Source organism: Dromaius novaehollandiae, chromosome 14, assembly GCF_036370855.1.
Source record: "Dromaius novaehollandiae isolate bDroNov1 chromosome 14, bDroNov1.hap1, whole genome shotgun sequence".
Lineage (NCBI taxonomy): Eukaryota > Metazoa > Chordata > Aves > Casuariiformes > Dromaiidae > Dromaius > Dromaius novaehollandiae.
The window spans coordinates 21,070,103-21,096,646 of NC_088111.1; the positions used below are offsets into that span (position 1 = coordinate 21,070,103).

The 26,544-nt window shown below is 51.9% G+C and overlaps 2 protein-coding genes across 4 annotated transcripts in view; one reads left to right on the forward strand and one right to left on the reverse strand.

Moving 5' to 3' along the window:
* Positions 1-113: 113 nt before the first annotated feature.
* VRK3 (VRK serine/threonine kinase 3) lies at positions 114-9,660 on the reverse strand. Of its 2 annotated transcripts, XM_064520679.1 has the most exons (13): positions 9,500-9,660; positions 9,201-9,418; positions 8,961-9,107; positions 7,320-7,372; positions 5,198-5,264; positions 4,501-4,585; positions 3,908-4,010; positions 3,486-3,578; positions 2,971-3,103; positions 2,019-2,139; positions 1,642-1,700; positions 1,048-1,196; positions 114-475 (listed from the first exon to the last, which is right to left on the reverse strand). In XM_064520679.1, the coding sequence occupies exons 1-12, from the start codon at positions 9,592-9,594 to the stop codon at positions 1,048-1,050; spliced, it is 1,323 nt and encodes a 440-aa protein (XP_064376749.1). In that variant the 5' UTR covers positions 9,595-9,660; the 3' UTR covers positions 114-475. The 2 variants fall into 2 exon arrangements, with proteins under 2 accessions (XP_064376749.1, XP_064376750.1); XM_064520680.1 differs by lacking the exon at positions 8,961-9,107 and having other exon boundaries at positions 9,500-9,659.
* Positions 9,661-22,551: 12,891 nt separating this feature from the next.
* The window catches only part of ABCA3 (ATP binding cassette subfamily A member 3), a 48,507-nt gene continuing 44,514 nt past the window's right edge, over positions 22,552-26,544 (forward strand). The window contains exon 1 of one of the 2 annotated variants that reach the window (XM_064520682.1): positions 22,552-22,647. The gene's annotated coding sequence lies outside the window, so the exon portion shown is untranslated. Of the gene's footprint in view, positions 22,648-22,869; positions 23,115-26,544 lie in introns of those variants that run through there. The other variant, XM_026100500.2, reaches the window with a different exon arrangement.

Here is a 26,544-nt window from a genome sequence, read left to right on the forward strand (position 1 = left end):
GGAATGTACACTGAATAGCAGTAACAATTCTAACAATTCTACACCATCCCTAAAAACAGAAGCTACAGAAAGGCCTCATGCATGCTGACTAACCAAGGGAGACTGGCCTTGGGTGCTTGTTCACAAAGTTTATTACAAAACAAGGTACTGACTATACAGTTACAAAAAGTCCCTGATTTAGGTTCTCTGTGCCAAGCTTGGCCCTCTCCCTGTGGCTGTGTTACAGTTCTCCAGGTAGCTGCTCAGCTACTGCTTACAGTAACTTGCCATGCAGAAGCGCCTTCACATTAGCTGGAACTTCTTACAGCAGTGGCTCAAGATTCAGTGTTAGGTCACATTAGAGTCAGAGAACACCACCTATAAAAACTCTCTCGATTCTAAAACAGCTAGATAAAAGTTAGATATGTCTCCTGGAAAGGCCTCACAGTGCAGAAAGCTTTGAACTGAACTCTTTTCCTGTGAAAGCTTTCTTGATCTGGAAAAAAGGCACAAAATAGGAACATTAATCAGTTTGAGAAAGAATTGAACAGACATGGGAGTACATTAGGTGAAGCGTTAGCTCAGTGTACCTGGGCCTGTCACTTTACCACTAGCTTTAGCTGATGCAGCTCTAGACTAGAAGTAGATTTGTCTCTATGTATCCAACCTCAGTAGCTAGCCTTTCAAGTTTGGCGGCTACCCTCATGGATGAAACAGAGCAAGCGTGCCCAGTAGAGCTACCAGCTGGTATCTGAAAAGGATAAGCAGAAAACCCAGGCCCTTGGCTGTATTTTCTAAGGATCAGAGTTCCCATAGTCTGCTTTTTGTTGGCATCCCTACACCCCTGCAGACTGTTCAACCTTTATTTATTGCCCCTGGAGGAAGAAGGCAAGTGTTCTTTCCCCAAAAATCTGGGGAAACAGATGCTGTGACATAGGCAAAGCCTGGCCTTGTGTCGCACTGGACTAGTCACTTAAGAATAGGGAACTCTGAAAGGCCAGTGCTGCTCACACACTCCCACTAGTGTGTTTGGGGGTGCATAGTGCTGCTGCACTAAACTTAACTTACTTAGGGTACGACCCTGACATCCACCGAGTCATAAGCTGAAGCTCTCATCTTCTCCAGTGGCTTCTTCAAGAGCTGCCGCAGGGCTTCGTAGTCAGGCTTCTCCTCATACTCTAGTGCCGTTATTTGCTGCAGGTAGCTCTGCAAGGCATCTGCAAAACAAGGAACACCGCTGCACAGAGCAGCACAGCAACCCCAATTCTCTTTACAAGGCTGCCAAATGGACTTTGCCAGTGGACAGATCACCTGCCTTGGCCAGTTGCAGAGAGGAAAACAAAACCAAAGACCAGTATCATGAAGCTCAAATACAAGAGGGGGGAAAGACCCCTAGTCCTAAATCTTGCATTTTTTAAGCCACCAGAACACCTGCCTCTTCAGCCAGGCTCATGAATACAGGTAAGAGGCATCAACCATCCTTGTTTTGCTGTAAAGCAAAGTGAAACAAGGAATTCATTCACAGAAGGGGCCTGCCAGCCAAAACTTTGTCACCACTGGAAGCCATCCCAGACTAGGATGCCACTGCAGAGAAGGTTCTAGCTTTAGGTATAGTCAGTCCTCCTTTCCCATACTCCACAGTCACAGAGAACATGCCCATACCTGGAATCAATTTCTGCCTGAAGCACAGTCGGAGGAGGCCTGTCACATCCCCCTTGTACCTGGAATAGTCAATGCAGAGTGCTGTCAGACAGTAAACAATGGAGCAGGGACTTGAACAGCTTGTCTTTGGCAGTAGGGACAAAAAAAGGCTGAATTCAGATGGCCAGGTTCTGAATGGAGGAGAAATTGGGGTTCAAAGACTCTTTCAGTTGGAGACAAAATTCTGGCCAACTGCTTCCAGAGTCAGCCTTTACAGTGGGATGGATTTACCCACATCCCAATACCATACTGTGACCGAGTGAGCTCCCTTCAGTCAGAAATCCTCCCTCACTGCTTTGATCTCAGCATTTCCCAAAAGAGTTTATGATGTCACTTACCTTTCCTTCTTCTCCATCACGCTTTCTATTTTGGTCAGCTCATCAGACCAAGGCAAGAAGCCACAGAGCCATTTCAGCAGACAATAGCCCAGAGATTCCAAGTCACTCCGACGAGATGGTCCTGATGGGAAGGAAGAGATATTCAAGTGTGAAAAAACAGATTAGGCCCAGGTTAGTGCCTCTCCTCAACAGAGTATGGACTCCAGCCCAAGTAATCGCAAGGCCAGAGGAATCCTTTCCTAGTGGAAAGGGAACACTGCCTATTGGCTGCACAGGCAAGTTCCTAGGCTCTCTCCATAGCTCAGCACTCACTGTGCAGCCTCAGAAGTCTCTATTTTAGGTTCCTCTTGTGTAAAACACAGGCAGCCTCATAAAGGGGTGCAAGTCCAAAGAACACAATTAAAGCAATGCAAGAGCCTAATAACAATACTGGGAGCCTGCTAAATCACACAGTTGAGAAACACTCCCCCCCCCACCAGCCTCTGAAGGACACTGAACACTGGGAGAAAACAGTCCCACCCCAAACAGGAGCAGTACAGGCGCATTTAAATGCCTTTCCAGCTCTCACTGGTTTAAGAGCAGAGCAGAGCCTGCTGCAAGTCTGTTCTGGGCAGGGATCCAGTCTGTCTTGGAACAGATTCCTGCTAAGCCTGAATAAAGCAGCCCTGTTCATACTCCTCACATGCCTGTAGTAGCCAGGGCTCCAGATGAACAGGAGCATCCCTGCACCTCTTGCTGCAGCTGCTGAGTCACCTAGCAAGTCCCCCACCAGAGGCCCAGGGAGAGGTAAGAGGAAACAGCTCAAAGAGGAACTGTTTTCCAGATGCATGTAAATGCCTGGAAAGCAGCAACAACAGAAATGCCAGCAGGGAGGCCTAGTTCCTGACGACATTACCACAGTGAATAGTTCTAGACAAGCTTTGCTGGTTTGTGTCAAAGACAATAGACTCACCTGCTCCCTTGTGGCTATCTAGGCTGATAAACTCTATTGTGCCTTCATGAGGGGTCCTACTGCCTTCACGCCGAGCCACATGCTTCCCTCCTGGGCAGTAACGGAACGCAAAGCAATAGCCCGCTAGGGTCACCTAGAAGGCATCGAGAACCACACAACATCTAAGTGCTACTGCTTGGGGCCAAGTCCAGAGACTGCACCTTTACTCTGCCTTCTCCAGAGAGATTGCCAGGCAGAAGCCTAAAACTTCCCTTCAGGAGAAGTCATTGCTCCTCATGCCAGACACATGGTGGCATCTAAGGCATCGTGAACATTCCTTCAAGTGTGAAGTCTGCTTACCATGTACCTTGCACTCCTGCACACAGCATCTGTTTGAGCGCTACGTGGGCCGCAGTGCTCCTCCTCCCAAGAGCAGGCACCTTTCTTCCCATTGGGGTGCTGCTCTATCCTCCTTTGCAAACCCACCTTCACCACCATTTGCTCACAGCTCTGCTCCTGCTCTTCTTGCTCCCTACCTCTGTGAGGTCAGCTGGGTTCACGTAGATGTTCTCAGCGGAGATATCCCCATGCACATACTCATTTTCATGAATGTACTCCAGGCAGTCTAGCTAGGAGTAAACAGAGGAGGCAAGCACATAAGAACTAGACAGATTCTGTCAGCATTCTGGCTAGCACTGAACTTTACCATTCTTTCCCCGCTCTTGGCAGCTGTGTCAAGGAGCTCACAAGCAGCCTTCAAGTCAAGGGTTTCTCTCATTCTCCTTACCCCAAATTCCCTCAAGGTTACATATTAATAGGCTCAAGAGACACTACTTAAAAAGACCTCAGCCAACCCCCTTGATGATCTGCATAGCCATTAACACTTTTAAAAGGTCACAGAGAAAGTTATAGGGCTTTACTGAACAAGTCTCTCAGAAAGGATAGGTTCTCTACATACCAGCCGGACTGCAATCTGAAAAGCTGCCTTCTCCCTCAGTAGGTTTAAACCATCATCCAGGATGGACTGAAGGGTTCGCCCTAAATCAGGAAACACCAAAAACCTACAAGAGACAAAGACTTCACACTTAGCAATACCTACCTGATATGGCAGTCCTGCGACAGATGCTCATCAAGCAATCTGCCTGGACTTGACCCCTCTTCAACTCCAAGTTAACCTGGGTGCAAATTCCCTCGCTTTTGACAACAGAACCTCCTTGTAAAGGAGGCATGCTGATCCCATACTGCACATATAGAGTCTTCCCTTTATGTTAAGTTCAAAGGTCAGTGATGTCCCCTGGCACGAGCAGAAGCAGCAAAAGTCACGACTTCACCAGCAACACAGGGACTGAAGTGAATAAGGCAATGACAGAGGCAAACTACTTGTTAGGAAATGAGATATGATCAGTACACAAGGTTACGAGCCCAGGGAACAGTGAGAAAAGGAACAGCAGACAGCAACGACAGAAGAAGGAAAGCCCAAGAAGATGGGCAAGGAAGGAAGGAAGCCGTGAGCAAAAGAACTCAGCTGTGCATTGCACAGAACCACCTCACCGATAGTTATTTCCGTGGAGTCCAAAGCCAACGCAATCGGGGATACCCAGCAATGGCACAGAATGCAGCTTCTTCCACTTCTCCACTAGAGGGGGAGAGAACAAGACAGAGCAGTGCAGACGCTGCTAAGGAGCTCCAGAATAGAGGGGCTAGGTCAGAGCTGCACTCCCTTTCTCCAAAGGCACACTCTGCCCTGGGCAGCTCACAACCAGAAGCCGCTCATACCAATTCTTGACCATAAATGCTAGCCTAATGTTTGGGATATCGGCATGATATCCCAAGGGGGTGGGGGGAGGAATCGGGGGGTTCTTCCGACACCTGCCCATGTACTGTGGTCAGCTTGCCCACACTCTCGTTTTTGGATCAATGAAGCACATGCCAGACAGCTGAGACCAGGGAAACAAGGCAGGTCAGGCTGCAGGGTTAAACAGCTACCGGGTAGATCAAGATACAAAGCATGGGTAGGGCAAGAGAGCTTCGAGAAGTGCTTCAATGTCAATATCATGCTGTCCAAAGGTACCTAGACACCCTTGGGAGAGCAGACACCTGGCTAAGCTGCTTAGCACTCTGGCACAGATCAAGCAGTGAATTAGTTTATTCAAGCCTGGACTTCCGAGAAAGTCTCATAGCTTATGTGAGAGGGATGCCAATTTTCCTAACATGCAGCACAGTCCTCCCCCTTCCAAGGAGCACCAACCTGTGGCTTTCTTTGCAGCTCGCTGGAAGAAGTTCTGTTCATTGTAGATCTTGCCATCTTTTACATCCTAAAGGGAGCACAGAGATGAAGGTACGTCACTTAAGCTACACGCCTCCTTGCTAGAAAGGGAGACTTGGGCTAGATTGCTACAAGCTCTTCACTGTGCATTTTAAAGAAGAAAGCAACAAACCCCAAAAATCAAGAAGCAGGTCAGCAACAGAGCTAGAAACAGAGCTCAGGTCTTTTGGTTCACTGTCTAATGCTGCATCTAACAACCACAAACTCCCAGCATCAGCATGGAACAAGGAAGTGGCCATCTCAAGATGGACATTTCAAGCCTTACCACTTAAGAGTTCTCTGTGGGTTAAAATCACCTAGACAATACAGATCATCTAGCAAACTGGAACAAGCTCTAATCCTGAAGCTGCAAAAAGGAGCCAGAGGCAACCTTCTTATCCACAGCATGGATGACATTATTCCTACAAACATGCAAATTCCAACAAGGAGCTGTACCACTTTATTTTAACTGTCAGAAAGCAAAAGATAAGTAAGAAAGACTGTATTCATGACATTTCCTAAGTGTCTGGGTAATGTGTTGAATTCTTAGAATCCATCTTTTTATACCCATATTACTGCCTTTTTACTACTGCTGTTACCCAATGACCTGAAATGCATAGTTTGAGTGTGTGTGTGTGTGTGTGTGTGTGTGTGTGTGTGTGTGCGCGCATGCATGCACAACTGTGTGTATGTACTCCGAATACTACAAGCTAACTTAGGACAGATGCTCTTCTGTATGGGAGGAGGCAGCAATTTTATATCCTGGCTGGTTCGATATCAGCCCCACCCACAATTGGCCAGGGTTGCTGAAGAGCAACGGTCTCCAGACAACATAAATGACCATGTTGCAGAGAAAATTTTATCACACATCTTGCCTGGTGAGCCACAAAGAGCTGTGCTTTCTCAGTACCAGCGACCTGAACCACCAAACCCAGGAATCAAACTGCTGCTCTACGCCATACTATATCCTACAGTCCTTTGTAACTGCAAGGGCAGGGGCATGCAAGTCAGCAGACTGCCGAGCAAAATGCCACATGGTGCTGGAGTTGCAAAATATAGGAGTCGGGAGTGTTATGTACGGAACTAGTTACACTTTCCTACCTACTGGTTCTACTTTTACAGCATTTAGCTGTCCCTTCCCATTAACACCGTATTCTTTCTCCATCCTCTTAAATGGCTCTTCTCTGATAAAACAGAAAAGTGATTTTTCAAATGCCAGCAAGAGCAGGCACATCTAGATTCCCCACAGAACCACCAGTCCTCATGGGTTTTCCCAGACATGAGCAACCACCAAGGGCCACAGCAGACAGGAGAATACAGTCTTTCGCTCCAAACTGTGAATTACTAAGTCAGCTGAATTCCAAAAGCAGAACAGATATTACTGAAAATAACACATTTCTGGACCCAACTCACTGGCAAGTGTCTAGGAAGCTGGCTCAGAACTTTAATCGCCATGTGATTTATAAATGTGTTCCGGCAATACAGAGAGTCTCTCAGTGCTGGTTCATCAACACTACCTCAGCACAGCCATCAAATTCTAACACCTCCGGCTCCCTCAGATTTCAACAGGATATACGCACACTTGGCATACATGAAGGAAGCAGGTCAGACATCTCAATTCTCTTTATACTACATCTACGAAACAAAAACCCTACCGTATACCACTAGATTTGTTTTTGGAGATTAGACAGCCTAGTGGGTCTAAGAGGTAACCACCTGGGATGAAGGCTTTTTTTTTTTAATCCTCATATCTATTTTCTTGACATCTTTATTGGTAAAATCAACTTCTACCAAAATCCAAGCTAAAGACTCCCAGGGAGCTGTACTGATCTTCTAAGCTCTGGTGTTCTTTTCCTTATTTCTCTAAGCAAATGCACTGACAGTGATGAAAGCAGTGAGGCTAGTGCATACTCCATGAGACCGCACTACTTCAAGCTAGAGGGAGCCTCTGTATGACCATCTTATCTGAATTCCTCCAGCACCTCTAGTCATACAGGCCAGATGGGTCAGGTCCTAGACACAGTACACTCCACACTATTCCTTACCCACACAGATCAAAACTCACAAGTTTCAGGGAGTATCTTTGCTTTTGAGGACAGGTTCCAGATGCTGACTGTGCTGTGGAAGGATGGAACAAATGTGGTTACAGGAGCACAGAACAGAGGTACTTGCAGTGTTAGTTGGTTAAAAAAACAGCACTGCTAAACACAGCCTGTGTGACTGACTTTTACTTATCCTCTGCTTCTTTCTCTTGGTCTTTGTGAAAGCATCCACTGTGGGCGCATCTTCCCACGTCACTACAAAATAATTCTTACCTTGCTCCAGAAGCACAGCACCCCTGACATGCTTCAAGTGGAGTTCTGCTTAAATCACAGTAGCATCTAGGCATAGCTACAGTAGTGGGGTACTTTGAAGATGATATGTAAAGAACAAATCATTAGTAGAACCTCAAAAGTACCTCAAATTCATTTGCTTAGACTTCACTACAGCTCACTTTGCAGTTTTTCAAGTATCTGTAAGAGACGTGCCAAAATCTTTTCTACTCTGCATGGATGCTAGAGTTATGTGTGACTTTCTTCCTCCAAAAAGATTTGCACCCATCATGGGGCCTTGGGGTAGTCTCTCTTCTCCTGTTCTTGGACTCACTGCTATACACAAGTCATCTGCTGCTCACTATCCAGAAGGTGGTTCTATGAAAAATGCCCTCCACTGCAAGAGAAATTTTGATTTTCTCTAACATCACAGCTTTTTAAAACACATGCTGTTGCATAATGAAGGCTGGGCATTAAGATAAGTAGGTAAAAAGAAACTCAGGCCAAGTATCAGGCAAAGCATACTGATGGAAAAAAACATTGGAAAAGTGCTTTCAGGTCAACAAGGGAGAATAAAATCCAAATCTTTCCTTTGGAAGTTTAGAACTAGACTGGAGAGGAAAGATCAGCAGGCATTAAACAGCTAAGAGGTGGCCTAGATGATTTAGCTTCTTTCTTTCAGCCCTGAAACAGGAGGAGAAACCTGAACTGACATTCTGTAAATATCGACGATATCTACAATACAGGAACCGCCGTAGGACTGCGTTGGTAACATTTAGGTTTTGAACCTAAATCCGAGAAGAGGAAGAGCTAATGATTCAGGTTCTGGTAAATAATGGAGAATCCCACTGTCAGCTTGATCTTATGTCAATGCTAGCACCTATGTTCTTAGGTCTCCAAGAGCTCAAACCCAACGTAGGAATGCCAGGCACTCAAACCGTGCAGGCCAGCCTCTGCCGCCGGTATCTCGGAGAACACTTGCAGAGCGCTGCCGCCTCCGTGCCACATCTATCCACAGCAGACTCCAGCGGCTCGAGGGATGAGCGACATCCCAGACAGCTGCCAGCAGACACGGACAGCTGCTGGGGACCTCTCAGACACGCAAGCCTGGCGTGAGAGCCCCCAGCCCGGAAGGCAAGGACAGCCCCATCCTTGCGCTTCTGCTGCCGCTGCCCACAGCCTGACCACCGAGGTCAGCCGGGGCTGCGGCGCCAAAGGCGAGGCCCTCCGACAGCCCCAAGCCCTCCCCACCTCGCTGCCCACGCCGGCGGGAGCAACCCTTCCTCCTGCTCGCTCGAGCCTCCCTCCAAGCCAACTTTTCCGGGCGGCGCACAGAGCGAGGGCCGGCTCCCGGCTCCCTGTCCGCCCCACCGCGGCGCCGGGCCCCACGGCACCTTCGTACATCAGCCCGCAGCCGCCCCGGTCCAGGAGCTTCACCAGCCTCCACTGCTGCTTGCTCTGGTCCGTCAGGACCTGGTCCTGCGGCAGAGGCGCCACCGCGGCGCTCCGGGCTTTCCGCGGCGACCAGGAACCGCTCCTCGCTGCGGAGGGAGGGAGGAAGGGAGGGAGCGAGGGCAGGCGGCTGCCGGGCAGCGCGGCGGCCCCGGCGGCCCCGGCCCCGGCCCGGCGCTCACCCCTGCCGCCGCCCGCGGGGCTCCGCGCCAGCCGCTGCGCTGGTGCTGGCTTCGGCTCCGGCTCCGCTGCCTCCGCCCGGGCGGCCAGGGCCAGGGCCCGGGCCGGCGCCTCCTTCTTCTCCTCCTCCTCCTGCGGCGGCAGCCTCTCCCCGCAGCCCGGGCAGAACTTGAAGGCCGGCTCCACGCCGCGCCCGCACTGCGGGCAGAAGCGGCTCATCCTGCGGGCACGCACAGCCGTCAGCGGGCCGCGCCGCCTCCCGCCCCCCCCCCCCGCCTCCCTCCCGCCGGCCCCCGCCCACCTCGGGCACGCGCAGGCCGCCGCGGCCGGCCCCGGCTCCGCGCGCCCCGCCGCCGACCCGCGCCGCTTCCGCCCGCGCCCCCCGCGGCCCGCCATCTTCCGCCCGCGCCGCGGCCCCACGGCCGCGCCTGCCGCTGCGCCTGCGCGGCCGCCTGCGCCCGCCTCCCGCCCGCGCCGCCGAGCGCTCTGCCGCGCATGCGCCCGCCACGCCGCGCCGTGAGAGCGCTCGGGGGGCGGTGACGGTGGCTGGCGGCTCGCGCGCGTTGCCGGGCGGCTGCGGGAGCCGCCGCGTCACCCGGTGGTGGCGCCGGCTCGGGAAGGGGGCCGAGGGCGGTGGCTGCGGCTGCGGAGGGCGCTCGCCGCCTCGCACCTCTGCGAGCAGCCCCTCCGCCGAGCCTGCCGGCAGGGCGCACCCGCCGGGGGGGGGCACCGGGGGCTGCCCGGGGACAGCCGGGCCGAGCGCGCCTGCCCGGGGCCTGAGGCGTGGGAGATGGGCGGGCTGTCCTCCACGAAGCCGAGGCAGAGCGGGAGGGCAGAACTGCTGTCCTGCCCCGGTACCGACAAACATCACTGCCTCGCTGAAAAGTTTCCTCAGTCCTTGCTCTGGAAGGAGCCGGGGGCTGTTTCCGTTACTTCTATTTCGGTATTTATTTGTTATTTAAGAAACAACATGAGAAGGCTACTTAAAATAGACCTTAGGACTATAAAACAGGCTCTGAAAAGTCCATAAATACAAGAGGGGTTCAATTACACAGTGCCAGGAGGGATAACTAGACCCTCTGCCCTGTACTTTGTAGGCCTGTGTATTTCCAGCGGGTACCAATATATTAAGGTGCAAAGGATGTGGCTGGACTTGCACCTTTGTGATCTGGAGAGATGGGACTGAGCTTTGCTTGGGAAGAAGTTGTCACAGCGCCTGAGACCCGCCCGGGGGAGGAGAACGGGGCAGAGGGAACCTGGAGCTTCTTGGTCCCAGAGGAACATCGTTTGGAGCGTAATTAAATTGCTTTTCGAAATCCAATGAGCCGTCTGAATACCGCATGTGTGGGATGCGCACAGAAACAAGGAAGAAACTGAAAAGCAACAGGCTTGACCTCGTACGGTGAAGAGCTGAGTGATGACGCTCACTCTCACAAGAGCTTAACAGGGACCCAGGAATGACCTAGCGGTGTAGCTCATGCAAAGAGCAGCTACAGAAGCTAGAATAAAATAATATGTGGGATATCAATCCTATGTTTGAGCCTACCACAAAATCCTGGGGGCTAGTAAGATGTTTTTCCTGCAGAGAAGGTGTTGGATAGTGTGCTGTCTCAGGCTGGTCACCCTCACCCAGTCCCTCAAAACACTGAAACCTGTCTGTAACACTCAGTAAGCAAGTGAAATAGTCCTAGAAAAGCCCAAACTCTGCCAAATGAAATTAGGAGGCTCGGTGCGTGATGAGATTGGTTTTTGCAGTCTGCTGCAGGGATTTTTCTATCTTTCTTTGAAGCATGTGGGCCCTGTCAGAAGCAATAGAGCAGGTTAGATGGGTTCCTGCGTTCCTGGCTATCAAATTCATAGTGGCAGAATTAATTCTATATATCATTTCATTTTTTCTTTGCATCGTAGATGGCAGCAGACGTATGCTAAATTGGCATACTTACACTGTCATCCTCAGACGGCACAATCTTTTCAGTTCCGGCTGTTCCTGCACCCTACATAGATACAGATAGCAATTGCTTTGTTAAACAGAGCAGCTCTTCAAATTTTTTGAAAAGAATATAAGTAATCCTTCACTGAATTTGTTTGAACATGCCTTTATCGGGCCTGTGTGTGGTATTTTGTTATCTCCTAGTACTTGAAGCAAGTTCAATGATCTTTGCTTTTATCGACTAAAACCTTCCACTTTGCCAGCTAGTTGCACTGATGGGAAGGCAATTTTTCAACAATGATTTTTGAAGCTTTGTAGTTGTAACTTTAATTTTTTGACTTTTTTTAAACAGTGATAACTCATGATAATAGGTCCATAACTTTGCTGGTGGTTGCCTAGGGAACAATGACCATGACGTGAATACATTCAATTTGAGTAGGGAGTAATCAATTCATTAACAAAAATACTGGGCGCTTTAAAAAGTTAAACCCCATAAAGCTGCGGAAAACTGTGAGCAAAATTGATGATGGAAAAAGGTAAAAAAACATTTGTGGAAGGAGAGTGTTCTTTAAGAAAATTTATTTCCAGAGAGCCACCAAGCTAGAATCACAAAAGAGGACTCCCTATCTTGTTTTCATTAAAAGTAATAATTATCAATAAAAAAAATCTGTAATAAATAGATGAAAGAGCAAGTAGATAGCAATTTTCTCCACTTCATAACTAGTAATTTGCATCAGCAATGCACTGAGACATTGCTCAGTAGGGGACTGCATCTGTGGGTAATGCCACCTTCGGGCTGATGTCAGCTCAACAGAAATTTCCTCCCTCTTTCCTGCCTGACTTGAAAACCAAGCTGGAGTGTGAGTTTGTGTGTCAGCCCCGGGTGCTTGGGGCCTGCTCCCTGCTCCGTTTTAGGCACAGCACCAGGATGGGGAGAGTGGGGTCCAGTCGAAGGCCAAGTCGGAGCAGGAAGGGGGCATCGCTTCATTTGCCCTTCACGCCCAGCAATGATCTAGCAACATCCTGAGCGGGGAGCTGCTCCTGGGGTGTGATAGCCCCAGGACACCAACCCTCTATACACTGTCCTGTTTCCTCTATTCACACTGCAGACCTCCGTAACGGAGTCCACCAGGGAGTAATGTGTGGTTTGCAAAAGTTTTTCCTGCCATTTTAAAGTGGATCAGGTCCTGTGGCGTTCTTGAAGCCCCCATTCTAGGAAATGGAAGATATTTCCTCCTTTCTTTCCCTTCTCGGTGTCAGCAGCACTTACCAGATCCCTCACCCATGGCTCCCTCCTGGGCTGAAGGGTGTGCTCGGTCTCTCCCCTTTCGAAAGCCACTTCGTCTCCCTTTATCTGCTTTACCTACCCCATCCTTTTTGAGACACGGTAACCACGCGTACACGTTACAGCAGTCCCAGCAATCCTTTCCTAATGTTCTTTTTGCTTTTTTAACCATCGCAGAGCACAGAGATGATATTCTGAGAGAACTATCCACAGTGACTCCAGGATCTCTTTCCTAAATGATAATAGCTCATTTAGAGCTCATCACTGCATACAGGTAGGGTCATTTCTGCCCATGTACGTTGCCTTGAATTTAATTATATTAAATTACATTTGGTGTCTTACTGCTCAGCCATTCAACATCATGAGATCCCTTTCCAATTCTTCACAGTCAGCTTTAGATTTGACCACTCTGAAGCACGTTGTGTCATCAGCACAGTCTGTTCTCCTTTATGCATGAATAGCACAGGTCTGGCACAGATCCTGCCCATTTATTCCTGCCCTTTGTCTCCTCACTTTTAACTAGTTAATTTACAAGCAAAACTTGACTGTTATTCCATCCCATCTTAATGCCCTGAAGACCTTCTGGAGAGAGGTTTTTTCCAAAGTTTTTTGAAAATTGTTGTTTAATGTATCACCTGATTCACCACTATTCACATCCTCCCAGGAATTCTAGCAAGACTTCCCTCCACAAAGCTGTGCTGACATTGCCTCAATATATTGTATTTATCCACTTGTTTCCTGATTCCATTCTTAATTACTTAATTAATTACTTTTGCTTTTAGCAAATTTTCCTGGTACCAAAGTCAGATGTGAGTCCAGTGTTTCCTGGAGCCCTGTGGAGCTCTTTCTATAAATTAGCCTCCTCTAAAAATTTGCAAACTGCTTTTACTGGGAAGGTCAGGTCAAGTCCTAGGTATTGTGTTACAGTTAGTCACCTCGTGCCTCCATCCTGCTGCAGGTTGCGATAACATTTGCGGGCTTTGCCCTGAGCACACACCGTTTCAGTCCCCTGCCAGCCACAGTGGGTTTCTAGCAGACTTCCTGCTTGTGATGTGTTTGCCAAAATATACTGCTATTAATTTTTATGCAGTAAGGAAATTATGCTCAAAGTATTTTTCATCTATCTGAGTGTGGGTTTTAACTTGCTGGGGTTTATGCATCTTGCTGTTTTCCTTGTTTGAAAAGAAAATGTCAGTTTTTGAAGATATTTTTAATTCTAATTTAATTTATTTATATTTTGGATAGCTTGCTTAGCTGTTAAACCATCCTTCCAGGGGCTCAACAGGGTATTTCACTGAACCTCTTTTGCTAAGTGGCACACATCCATCCTGGCTAGATGATATCTCCCTGTCATTTGCAAGTATTTTGCCTCTGTGTTTGATTTTTCCTCCTTCTAGCAAGTTTCTTTACGTAGCTCATTTTTGCAAAGATAAGGAAGCCAATAGAGGTTTTTAGCCCTTAACTACCCCCACTTTATTGCTTGAGGGTTCCTACCAGGGTGCTGAATTTCCTACTTTGTGCTTACTCTGATGGACTGGTTCTTCTCTAACAATGTGAGCAAGGTCCTGTTCGATGCTGAGAGCTAAATCAAGAGTCACTCACGCCTAAGCCCAGCCACGCCCGATCAGACTAAAGGTCTGTGTAGCCCAGGATCCTGCCATTAGCACTGGCCAAGGAACTTACTAGGGAAGAGTATAGAGACTTGCGGAGCATGTAGTGATGCTTCCCAGAATATTTTCCCCAGTTTTGGCTCAGGAGATGCCTTCTTGTGGTTCTCTACCTAGGATCTCAAGACGCAGTCATTTAGGATGGCTTTGCTGTGACATTTCCCAACTTGAAGTCTCCACTATACTGTGGTTCCTTGCTCTCCCAGCCTTGTAGCCTGTCTTAGCATTTTGGGGTACTGTCCGCATCCTTACTGGGCAGTTTAGAGGATGGCCTTAATAATCTCTTCTGTTCATTCTCCATGTTTCACAGTCCATTCCCTGTGGATTTGTGCTGCTTCTTGATGCATATAATTCATTCACCTCGCTTGACTTAATGCCTGCCGTAACACTTTTCACATGCCAGCCCTCCACCAGCTTCTTCTCCACTCTCATTCCTGGGCTCTTCCCTTCACTGCATCCCTGGGGTTTCACTGATGCTTTAACCTCATCTAAAACCAGGCCGCTTACTCCATTCAGCTGGGATCCCACACATCTGCAAAGCAGCACATGCGTGTGATCTTGACTTGGCTGTCTGTTTGTCTGATGTCCCACATAAATGAGACTTCACCTGCAGAGGGCATTCCTCACTGTCTCGTTCCTGAATTGTACTGGCTTCTCTCATTCCTTTATTGATGGGATGGAGTTGTGAATTTACCTCTGAATGATTCTCTGTCCCCAGTCTCCAGTGATCTACCCCTTTGTCTTTGATTTAAAAACCCTCCTATGGTTGTGTTTGTTTTAAGGGCTACCAGCCTGGCTTTATTTTTGTTTAGACAGAGCTCATCTTTCCTGGAGATGCTCCCTCTATTTTCAAGTTTCCCTAATTTTTTCTAAGTCTGAGCCTTTCTTCCCTACGCCATTTCCTTGGTCACAGACTACAGCCCCCATTTCTCCGTTGGGTCCTGCAGTGGAAATGGGAACCTACCAGAGGATGCAACTGCAGAACTCCCAGTCATTACCCTTCTCCCAGTAACCTAAAGTTCTGCATTCAGAACCCCTCACCTGTCCCTCCCAATATCGCTGGTGCCCCCATGGGCATGAACTCCCCAAGAAGTTGCCTAGATGTGCACATTAGCTGTGGCCCAACCCACTCATGGAGCTGGGATGTTCATACCTGCCACATACACTTAGGTCTGCATTTTATTTCACGTGGGATGGGAGGCGTTTGGTTGTTTTGCGCCTTTCAGGGGAAAAGTAAAAATCATTTCCTCAGTCTCTTCTCACACCAGCTCTCTATTGTGAAGTTTAGGAACAGCTAACGCATGAGTTTCATGAAAAATGTGACTGTAAACTGCCATGCTCTGCTGTGTGCTAAGATGTAACAGACCTGGAACTTAACTAGCTTCTGCAAACCTCTATTTATAAGTCACTGACTCTTCTGCTGACTCTTCTATCTAAGCTTTCGTTGTAGCTGAACTATTAAAATTGTCCCTAGAACCAAATACTGCTTAAGATGAGCATGATATCCTATTAGGACCAGGTTTTAAATTAAAATATTCTCTGGACATGGCACTATAAATATGGAAATTCCGAAAGGATTAAGACCTGCTTATCTACCCCTATGTACCTCTCTGTCTATCCATGGATCTATTCCTTTATCCTTGGTCAAATCCCTGGTGCCTCCCTGTGTCACTGGTTTGCCCCAGCCATAAAGCCATGCTTGTCATGCCCATCATGGGGAGAGATGTGAGCCTGTGCGTGGAGGAAGGGGACAGGCAGGAGGTGCCTGCTGTATATGCTGGGAAGAAAAGTACAAATCTCAAGGTGATAGCGGTGGGAAGAGATGAGAGAGGAACAGCTCCAAAACTGCTCGGATGTGCAAACAGCAATGGGCTGACAGCCTCATGCCCAAGGACTGCAGGAAACCACCCCAGGAACAGCACCAGCCATGAAGGGAAGCAGAGCCCAGGTCATGGCCATGTCCTCACAGGAACTGGCCCTCAGAGGAGGTGTTATTCATCTTCCCAGGTCCCCAAACACAACTTCAGCACTGATGCCAGTGAGACTACTCGACAGGGCACGTGCTTATATGCCAAAGCACTGCCTTCCGGCTCGCTTTGCAAAGGATTGGACATGACTTTGGGAAAAAAGGGGCTGGTCAGCAAAGAAGAAGAGTGTTCTTCATTTCCCACTGAGGGACAGAAATCCAGGCACCATGGTGCCCTACGGACATGACTCGGCCAGGGAGCCGTGGCCTCAACCGCAGCTTGTAACAGGCTCTGGCTGCCACGCGCCCACGCTGTGCTCTGAGATGCAATGAGTGTGGCTGAAAGCAGCCCCAGCAAAGCCCTGCTAACTCAGCTGCCCCGAGAGACCTGCTGCCTCCAGCCCCCTCACTGCAGTCCCTTTGGCCTCTCATTTTTGGCTAAGTTTGCTGGAGGGAGTTACCTGGGTTCCTGGTATGGCCCTGTTGTTGAACTGACCAGCAAAACCGATGTAACAGTTTCTCTCCTCGGCAGTTTGTTTCCCTGGAGCTTTTGGTGCTGAGACAGAAACTGCTAGGGTTTTTTTGCATGCCGTCAGTCGTCTCCATATCTTGATGGAGAAAGGAAACTGGAAAGGGTGAAGTAGCCTCAGGTGAAGTCCTCTTCCTGCCTTTACGTCACTCTAAGGGTTATCAAATTTTTTTCTACGTAGGCATTCTGTTAGGTTTAGAAAATGAAATGTAAACCATATAACTGCCCCCCCTCACTGAGCCAGCAACACCGGCTGCAGTTTATTCGGTTTCTTTTAAAGCAATGTTTTAAGTGAGGTTTTAACACTCTTCCTTGCAATGCTTTCTGTTTCTGCAGGATGGGAGGGTGGGGGACAGAGGTTTGACTCGCCACTGAAAGCTTTAGAGCTGGCTGGATTCGCTCTTCCAGGCACAGGTCTTGGAGAAGGGAAACGGCTAAACTTTTAGGACACGAGCTCCCTCCGCATTTAACAGGAGCTTGCAGGATTTGGCCTTTATGTGTTGAGGAAGGTATGTGCTACTGTGCTAGGCAGGAACCTTCAGTCAGCAGGGGTGGCAGCAGAAAGGGCAGTATATATTGCCTTCAGGAATCTCCTCAATGTCTAATCAATTATGTCTCCCTTATCTCAGCCCTGTCTGCCCAGAATGGCAGCCGTCGGTTGAGCGTGTGGCTTGCTGGATTTATAAGCTGGCGCAGATCTGAGAATGCTGATCTTCACAGAGCGCCCAAAGCTGCCAGTTATTTACTGGCTATTAATGAGGTTAGGCTATTTGCATTTACACACCCCTTTGATCCTGAAGTAAGGTGACAGAGCTTTACAGAAGATGGCTGAGTCACGGGAAGGTCTCAGGAGCCTTTCCTCTCTAAATCGCCAATTCACATTCAGCCCCTGCAAGTGGTGCAAGTCATTTCCGTAGGCTGGCTGCCTGGGAGCCTGCCCTGCCCGGAGAACAGCTCACCTGCCCATCCAGTTGTTGCTGAGGTGGCACGGGGAACCCTGTGCGGGGTCCCCGAGTCGGGGAGGCACTGGAGCTGCATGCTGAGCACGTGAACACCAAGGCTGGAGCAGGCGTGCCTCGCAGGGGAAGGGGAGAGGGAATCCCAGCCCTGGGAGAAGAGAGCTGGGTTCTTGCCCTGACAACAGCAATATCTTTTCTTAGATGCCCCAGTTCAGCCACCTTCACCCAAGCCTCCCTCCTCCTTTTGCTTCCCTTCCCAGCTCTCTCCTGCCAAAAGGTGGCACAAATGCCCACAAGAGCTAGCATAGCCTCTAGCTGGCAGAGGGCAAGGATGCCGGCAGGGGAGCAGGAGGAGAAACAAGGAGTGGAAGAAAAGCCTCTCTTCCCTGGAGCATGTGCAGTTGCCTCTCATGGGAATGCTAAGAAGTTAAGCATCTTCTCTACCATTGCTTTGGTGTTCCAGGTGCCAGGGAGAATGGAGCTGGAGGAGCTGCCAGTGTCTTGCTTGGGAAGAGTTAAGGACACACCTTTCCCTAGCATGACATCAAATGGGACCCCCCATCCCTTCTGCTTTTATGTCACCAGTGTTTCCAAGAAAAATGGTTCTGTCTCCATCCCGCCTTGCTTCGCAGAGCAGATCCCCTGGGAGGATCCAGGCATCTGTGTGCGTGCGCACAATCCCCTTAAACATTAGCAAATCCTGAAGGTTACGCGGGTGAGAGCATCCTCAGCGCTAGGCAAGGAGGTTGCATGGCAGTGCCTTCTCCTGGAGCAGGGAGATGTTGCAGGTGCTTCGGTGAGTCCTGCTGTCCCCTGGCCTCAGCGCACCTGCAGTCTGGGGAGTTACTGCTCCCCACACTAGGCTTCTGGCAGCGAACATCTTTCCCATCACAGGTGCCGGAGCCGGACGCCTGCTCTAACGAGAAACACAAAGTCCTAGTGTTCCTCTTCCTGGGAGGTTGCGCTCTAACGTAATAAATAAGGTTCCCTGCTGCCACATCCAATATTGCAGCGAGTGGGGAGAGATGAGTATAAAATGGGAAACGGTGTCTGCAGAACTTGGCTGTGCTTGTTTGTCTCTGACTCCGTTGCTGGTGGGATGCACCTAGCCAGGGAAATACGATGCTGATCAGGAGGGAGAGTGCGACAAGGGGAGGCACTGCCCGGCCTGGACAGGCAGGATGTTTTCCTCCATAACCTTTAAAATGCCTTTCATGGTGAAACGAGGTATGGGACACACAATGCCAGCATTTCCAAATCAGACAGAGGAGGAAGGCAGCACGTCATCAGCCCACTGGCAAGCGTCTCCTCCGTAGTGTGGCAGCAGCCTCTTCTGCAGCCATCATCCCACACCTTCCAAAACCCAGCAGGAAAAAGCAGGCTTTATGGGAGGCCGATGAGCTGGAAGAACCTGGCCGTATTTGTTCCTGTCCTGTGCTTGATGCTTCATTGTCACTCCATCATTAGCTAAACGAAGCTCCCCCGGGAGATGCTGAGGGTGGTCATGCTACCTGGCCTGGGAACGGTGGTACGTTAAGCCCACTAGCCTGGCAGCCTGGGGGTCCATCCTGCAGACTGTCGCGGTCACGATTCAGGAACACGCGGCCTGGTGTTGCCCAGCATTAAAAGCTGTAGCCACGTGCAATGCATCAGAGGCTGCCGGCTGCCTCCTCACGGGCAGCAGCTGGTGCCGTGGGATGCCCTGCTGGTTTTGATGGGATGGCCTCAGGAATTACCCTCTTGGAGGAACTGGGCCAGAATCTGACCCAGGTAAATGGCGGTGTGGTGGCAGCCTTCAAGGGAAGGTGGTGGTGAACAGCTTGATCCAGTGATCTGAACAAGTAAGTGACCAAGAGGTAACAGAAATGTAGTTAGTAGGTTCCAAAATCCAATCAGACTCCAGATCTTTATACCCTACTGCCATTTTCTGGCTATGTCCTATGGATTTCATCTGCTTCTCTGCTCCAGCATGGGTGTACGGCTTTCTGAACCGCTACAGCAAGCTCCCAGTCCTGAGTGCGAAGCTGCATCACAGAAATGCCACTGACTGTGGCTCGTCGCAACATCTCTAATCTTCTGTCCTTTCCTTCAAAGGCAGCCGCAGAGGGAACTTGAACGAGGCAATGGAGAAGGTCGAGGGGAAAAAGGAGGCAGGAGTAATTGGGAAGGGTCAAACCAGGGCCAGAGCAGGGGTGGGGAAGGCAGCAGAGGTGGCTCTGGGCTGACTCACCTGAGCCTCCCGCTCTGAGCGCTTGGCTTGCAAAGGCACTGACTGCCCCGGACAGTCTGCAACATCCGACTCCTGCCACCGGTCTCTCCTGGCCTGTTTCCCGCACGTTAGATTGGCCTAGAGCCTGTTTCAGAGGGCTGCAGACTCCCGCTCGTGTTACTTCAAAGGAGCTCAGCTCCGAGCAGGATTAGATCCCAAGGCTGGGCTCTTCCTCAGCCCTGCGTGCTTGTCTCCGCTTAGCTGTATATTGAAGTACAAATGTAAACCTCGATATTAGAACAGCCTGGCTCCCCAAAAGGACAGTTGTGCCACTAGTACAGTGCCTATTTCCACGGTGCCGACGTTCATTTTCAAACTAAGCTCTGAAAGCCACCCTTATTCCAGAATCAAAGAATGGGCAGGCAAAATTTTACTAGCAAAACTCCACATTTTGACAGACAGATGATCTACTGCAGCAAACTGTGGGCACCACCGTAGATGTGGTCTCTTCGCCCACGCTGCAGTGAGCAATGGGGTTCGCGCCTGACGGTAGCAGAGCTGCACTCACGCAATTCATTTTGTGTTTGCAGTAGAATACGAGCATCATGCGGGTGCTGTGCAGTGTGGTTACAGGTGATGGGGGAAAGCAAATTAAGAGATTTCTAGCCATCAGCTGGACCATACTCACCGGGAAACACATGCTATCCTTGCACACGGCTAATGTGCATCATTCACATTTCAAAGTGTGCATGCATGAAGCTCTGCCGAGGAATAGTAACTCACCGAGCTGTGATAACTCCTTCCTCTTTCCGAGCCTGATAATCAACTTTGCTGTATGCTGCTTAGTGGATGAGTGCAAGCAGGAAAGGTTTTCTGCATGGGCAAGTCCTTGTAGCTGCCTGCTTTCCTCTGGGAGACGGGCTCCTTGCTCCGCTCGTGTCCATTGAAAAATCCAGGGACGTGCTGGGAGCGATCTCTGTCTCGCTTTGCGGAGGGCCGCGCTCTTCGGATGGGCGCTGGTGGGCAGCTGGTGTCTGTACGTCTCGTACTGCAGCCAGAGCAGGACGCTCGCTGCCAGGGGCAAATACAGGCAAGTCAGTGGGGACACTTCTTCCTTAATAAAAGGTGGTGGAGCTGCTGTACCTTCCCCCTTTTCCTCCTGCTACGTTGTGTTAGCAGCTTGCTTTCCAGCTTTTAAACCGCAAATCCCGCCGGCTCTGCCGCGCAGGAGAGCTGGGACCTGTCCGTGCCGCAGTGGCATCACTGCTGGCAAAGCCTCGGAGCCAGGAGCTTCCTGCCCTGGTGCGTGGAGCCTCCCCTGCCGTTGCGGGACAAATCCTGGCAAGCGCAATCAAGCAGTTCCCCTCTCTCCCACTGAGAAAGCATCACCCCGTCTTGTTTTTTTTTCTTTTTTTGGTGGATAGACTCCTCTCCTGAGGGTTGGGCAGTGGAGTGTGGATGACTACAAGAAAAAACCCTACGGAGACGGAAAGATCATAGCAGAAAAGGGTCTCCGAAGCAGCTGAGATCAAAGCAGCGAAATGGGGCTGCAGCCCTACAGTAGTCTCGACCCCGCCGCTCTCCCTGGCCCTCTTCCTCCATCGCCCTCTGCAACGTGGCCGTGTCAATCCCTCCCGCCCCCCCCATCAGTTTTTGGCACTGTTTTCTCCTCCAAGCCCCTTTTCCCTGCCAAATGGGTGGATGGCGGCGTGGGGCCATGGCCGCGGGCTCTGCTCCTTCCCCGCCGGCTGCGGTGGGCTTCGAGGAGGGGCCGTGAAAAGCCACAGAGCTGTGGGGTCCACAGAGGCAACCCCTAGACACGGGCATGCATGAGTGAGCCCCTGCGTGCACACACAGACACAGTCCCTTACAAACACGTGCGCGCCTGTGTTCCCCTTCAGATACTCGGTTTCTTTTGAGAGCTCTTGGACCCCCGCACATGCAATTCCTTATATGCTGGCATGCAACCTCCTGCACACGCGTGCATGAGCACCCACAAACACGCACGCTGACATGCATATGTGCAATGCACTACATACGCAGATGTGCAATGTGCTGTCGACACGCACAGATGTGCACACATGTCATGCCCTGGTGCATGCACACCTGTTTTCATGCCCGATATACGCACACGCACACATGTGCATGCAAATGCACATGCAATATGCCGCACATCCCCTCATCTGCTCACATGTGGACGCGCAGGCATGTGCAAGGCCCTGAGCGAATACGCATACATGTGCATGCACATGTGTGTACAATGCCCTGTAGACACACACACATGTACACGCGCACACTTGCACACATGCAATGCCCTGCGCACACCCATGTGTGCAATTCCCTGCACACACATACATGCACATATACACATGCGTGTGCAACGTGCTATGCAAGTACACATACATACGTGTGCACGTACATGTGTGCAATGCCTCTAAATGCGTGTGCACACGCACGTGCACACGCAGTGCACATGCAGGTGTGTACGTGCAGCGCGCGTGCAATGCCCTTCGCACAGAGGTGCACGTGCGTGTGCACATGCAGCGTCCTGTGTGGAGAGACGCACTTGCTTGCGTGCCCACGCGGTGCCCCGCGCGCTCACAGACACGCGCACGCGAAGTGCCCCGTGCAGACACGCGAACCGCTTGCGCCTCTGCCTGCAACGCCACGCGCGCGCGCACGGGCGGCGCCCCGCACCCCGACAGGCGCGGGCCCGCGCAGCATCCTGCGCGCGCCCCCGGCGGCCCCGCCCCACGCCGCCCGGCGACACGCGCGTGCGCGGCGGGTCAGGGCGGCGGGCGGGGCGCGGCGCGGCGCGGGGGATGGCGGCGGGAGCGCGCGGGCGGCGCCCGGCGGCGGGGGCGGCCGCGCGGCGCTGAGCGCGGCCCGGAGCCGCCCGGCCCGGTGAGTGGCGCGGGGGGGTGGGGGGCGGCCGGCGGGGCCCGGCATCGGCGCGGCCCGGGGGGCGCCGTTCCCACGGCTCGCTCCGCCGAGGCAGCCCGGAAGCCTGCGCTCGAGAGGGCTCGGCGCGACGGTCAATATTTGCCCAGCGATAGCGCGGGCTTTCGGGTGGCCGCAGGCGCTGTCGGCGAGGGGAGGGGTCGGGCGGCGCGGGCGGGGGAGGCCTCTTGAGCGCGGGGGGCCGGGGCAGGCGCCGCGCGGTGTTTGGCCAGGGCGGGGCGAGGAGGGCCTGGGCGAGCCTCGGGCCGGGGCCAGCTCTGGTTCCGGGCACCGCAGCTCTCCTGCAAATGTCAAGTGGTCGCTGAGGTCGCCCCGGCTGTGTTTTCCCGGGCGGCCCCTCCTGCCCTGCCCCAGGCCGCGCCGCGGCCGCTCGGGGAACGCGCCCGCGATGCTGCAGCGCCCGGAGCGGAGTGAGTCCGCGCTCGTCCTGCGGCGCTGCGGCCCTCGCCCGCGGGGGACGGAGAGGGAGGCCTCGGGCTGCGCGTGAAACGCCGAGCGTTTCAGGGGAGCGAGCCTGCCGCCGCCACCGGCCTAGCCGGCCTTCCCGGCGATGCCAGGGTGTGGCGGGGCAGCGAGGTTGCGCGGCGCCGGGGCGAAGCGGTCGCGGGCGTCGGCCGGGCGATTCGGTGCCGGAGAGGCGACCCGGTGGCGCCGGGGCCGGCCCGGCCCCGTGCTGCGTGCGGGACTTCTGCGGCGGCGAGCGCTGCGCGGCGGAGAGAAGGGGACCCGCGCGGGAGGCAGAGCGTAAGGAGCGAAATGCAGAGCTTTCCTCGCCTTTTGCCGTCTTTGTGCGATCGGGGAGGTGGACGGTAGAGAGCGGCGTTGCCTCCTACCTGTTAGTGGCCTGAAGGGAAGAACCCTGTTTTCTCAGTATCTCCAAGCCAGGGCAGGTTTAAATCGCTACTCAGAAGAACAGCTCGTGGCTGCAGGAAAAGGCAGCTTCCTATTTAATTGGGGTTGCCGGGGGAGAGCGTCCTGGGACTGCCTGAAAGCATTTGGCACCGTCTCGTGAAGTATTGTGTGTGATTCAAAGGCAGGATACGGGATGTGGAAGGTGGGACTCGGTGCCGTTGTTTTGTTGTCTGATGCTCTGGTGGTTGTCTCAAAGCTTTAGCTGTGGGTGCCAGGTCTTGGCGTGCACCTCGATGCCTGAGCCTTGTCCCTTCCCGCTACGCACGTGCAGATAATGAACATGAGAAAAGGTACAGTCATCTTTAGAGGAACAGCAGATACACAGCACACCTCAGAACTGGGTCCATGTAGTTGTCAGGGGGCTCTCAAAATCAAATCCAGTGGTGCTTCTGTGCTTTTGCAGGTTTGCTATGGACAAAGAGGGGTCAAGTCACTTCTTCTGGTGTTTGGATACCCAGGTGCTCTGCATGCTGTAAAGCGTCTACCCCAGGTCCATGTTGAAGAGCAGCTCTGTAGTGATGGGCATGGGAAACAGTCTTTGCTAAAGCAGTGCTTAACAGCCTGAACAGGCTGGGACTGGTGTCTATTCAAAGGACTGTGCGCTGGTTGTGATCTGTTGAGGTCCGATGTGGATTAGCTTTGAGACCCCAGGGTGTTATGGAAAACACGAGTTGCATTTGCAGTGGAGATGAGGGCTGAAAAGTACTTGTTTTTTGGCTGAGGCCTCAGGAAGTGATAAGCTACCTTTCTTCCCCTCTTCTTTCCTGTGCGGGTAGATAACAGGTAGATAAGCATTAGCCTGATGAAAATACACTCGGTGTGGATAGTGTTCTCCTTTCAGAATCAAAAGAGCTCTTGAAACGCTGAGCTGGACATGGGGACAAAAGCTCACATTTCCTGAAGTCTGGCCCAGGGGGAGCGTTGCTCGAGGAGAAGGACGTGTACTCAACTCCCTCGCAGGCAGTACCGTGCCTCTGCAGAGGATAAGCCTCCCATGTCGCCTGGCCGTTAGGGTCTGCTCCTCCTGGCCCTGTTTCCGTTGCCTCGCGGGAGTCCTGGTGAGCAAGTCTGTGGTGGACGTACTGCTCATGCTGGCGTCAGTCCTGAAACTGAGGAAAGCCTGGCCTGGCATCCATAGCCGGGCTGGCTATTTGTCAGACGACCTGGTCAGTCTTTTGCTGTGACTGGTAGAGGTGGGGCAGTGGGGAGAAGCAGCCCTGCGTAGTCCCCTACCAGGTAAGTCTGTGCCTGGTTCACGCCAAGGCTCTTGGAGGTGCTGTCGGTGAGCAGGCAGTTGCCGCCTGGCTGCGGCTTCTCACCCGGCAGGAACCAGTGATACAAACAACTCCTTGACAGTGTAAAAAGCCACAGCTTAGGTTTTGAGGGCTCAGGCACATGAAACTACCACTTCACAGTCTTCCTTTGCCTGCTTTTAGCCCACAGCAAATAGAGTCAAGTTCATTTAGCCCTCAAGGGAAGGGAGCTAACCTGCAAATTGCTTGCTGCAGGCTTGCAGCGTGCCCAGATGGTTAACACAACCCTGCTCAGTGCGTCCAAGCCCTGGGACACAGCCAGCCACAGTGGTTTTATAGCTGCTTTTCCTTATCTCGCTCCCTCCCTCTGCTGGGATGTCGGTGCTGCTCAGTAATTGACTTAGCAGGTGAAAGAGTGAAGGAGGCTGAGTGATCGTACTCTGCTCTCCAGTGGGACGCAGATAGCTCACGCTCAGGCATGGCAAAAGTCAAGCTCGTGCAAAGGTTTTACAAGGATTTGTGTTCCTATCCCCCGGCAGGGCAGATGAGAGGCAGCGAGTGGTTCACCCGAGGGCTTGCAAGAAAGCCCACGTCAAGCTCTGGACCCTGTTTGTTAGTCTAGTCATGAGGCTGTTGAATCTGCAGAGATGGTTTGACGCTCTCAGTTTTGGTAATTCTGGTGTTATGCGTAACTGCAAACTTTGTGGACAAAGCAGTGAGAGTGTGTCTTTTAAACAGAAGAAGAGAGAAAGCAGCTGTGATACAGCACGTCTTGTTTTCCTCCTTTCTTGCTACTGACCAACAAAGCGTCTGACGTATTGTTTTGGGCTTGTTTCAGTGACCCGGGAGCTCGCCGGGTTGCCTGGGCACACAGGATCTGTCCTTGCCTTGCTTCACTTCCGCGGGGCCCGGGAGAGAGGCCTTTCCCCAGCGCCGGGCCCAGCTCCGGTTCTGGGGGCTGCAGGCTGGCGTTGCGTGGCCTACCAGGCCCAGAGCTGACCGCCCGCTTCTGCAAACAGGATCTAGCCCAGCTGCTGTGTGTATTTGCTTCGTTGTTTTGAGGTCTGAGGTTCACATACAGGGAAAAACAGATCTGTGGAGGGCCTGCTTCAGTCGTGGCTTTGCAGAAGGTTGCGAAGCTGCTAGCTCCCGGCAGCTGCCTCTGTGTTTTATGTCTGAGTTAGGTCAGCAGGCTTTCAGATCCTGCCAAGCTTGCAGCCTCCTAGAAAGTTTTATTGTTCTGTTTTGCCCAACCTCTTATACTGCAGTAGGATTTTTTTTTTTTCCTGGTCTGTGCTTTTGATTCGGTCTTGTTCCTGCCACTTACGTCTTCTGCAATGATAAGAAGGAAAAGAAAAAATGGCAGGAAGAACTGCTGGTGACTCCGGACACCCCGTGGCCAAGGGCTGGTGGTTCTGGATGCCGCTGGCTTCGTTCGCTTTTAAAAGGACCCAGCTGTTACGAGACAGGACTTCCTGAGCACGGAGGCGTCTGGAGGCACTAGCTGTTTCTGTAGCTGCTTCCCAGAAAGCTCCCCGCGGTCGCCGGCGGTCCTGCTTTAGGCTTTCAACGTGCGGCACTGCAAGGAACAGAGAAGCGTTTCCCGCTCTGGGAGGGAGCGCGCAGAGGTGCCCTGAGCGCGGAGGCCCTGCGTGCCGACGGCACCCGGGAGGGC

Bases quoted from the DNA above. Each gene is read 5' to 3' on its own strand.
- VRK3 (XM_064520679.1), bottom strand. From the start codon at position 9,594: ATGGCGGGCCGCGGGGGGCGCGGGCGGAAGCGGCGCGGGTCGGCGGCG. The intron at 4,586-5,197 runs GTTGGTGCTCCT...CTCCCCCTCTAG, and splicing joins AGCTGCAAAGAAAGCCACAG to TGGAGAAGTGGAAGAAGCTG. The intron at 3,104-3,485 runs GTAGGGAGCAAG...GATGCCTTCTAG, and splicing joins ACCCAGCTGACCTCACAGAG to GTGACCCTAGCGGGCTATTG.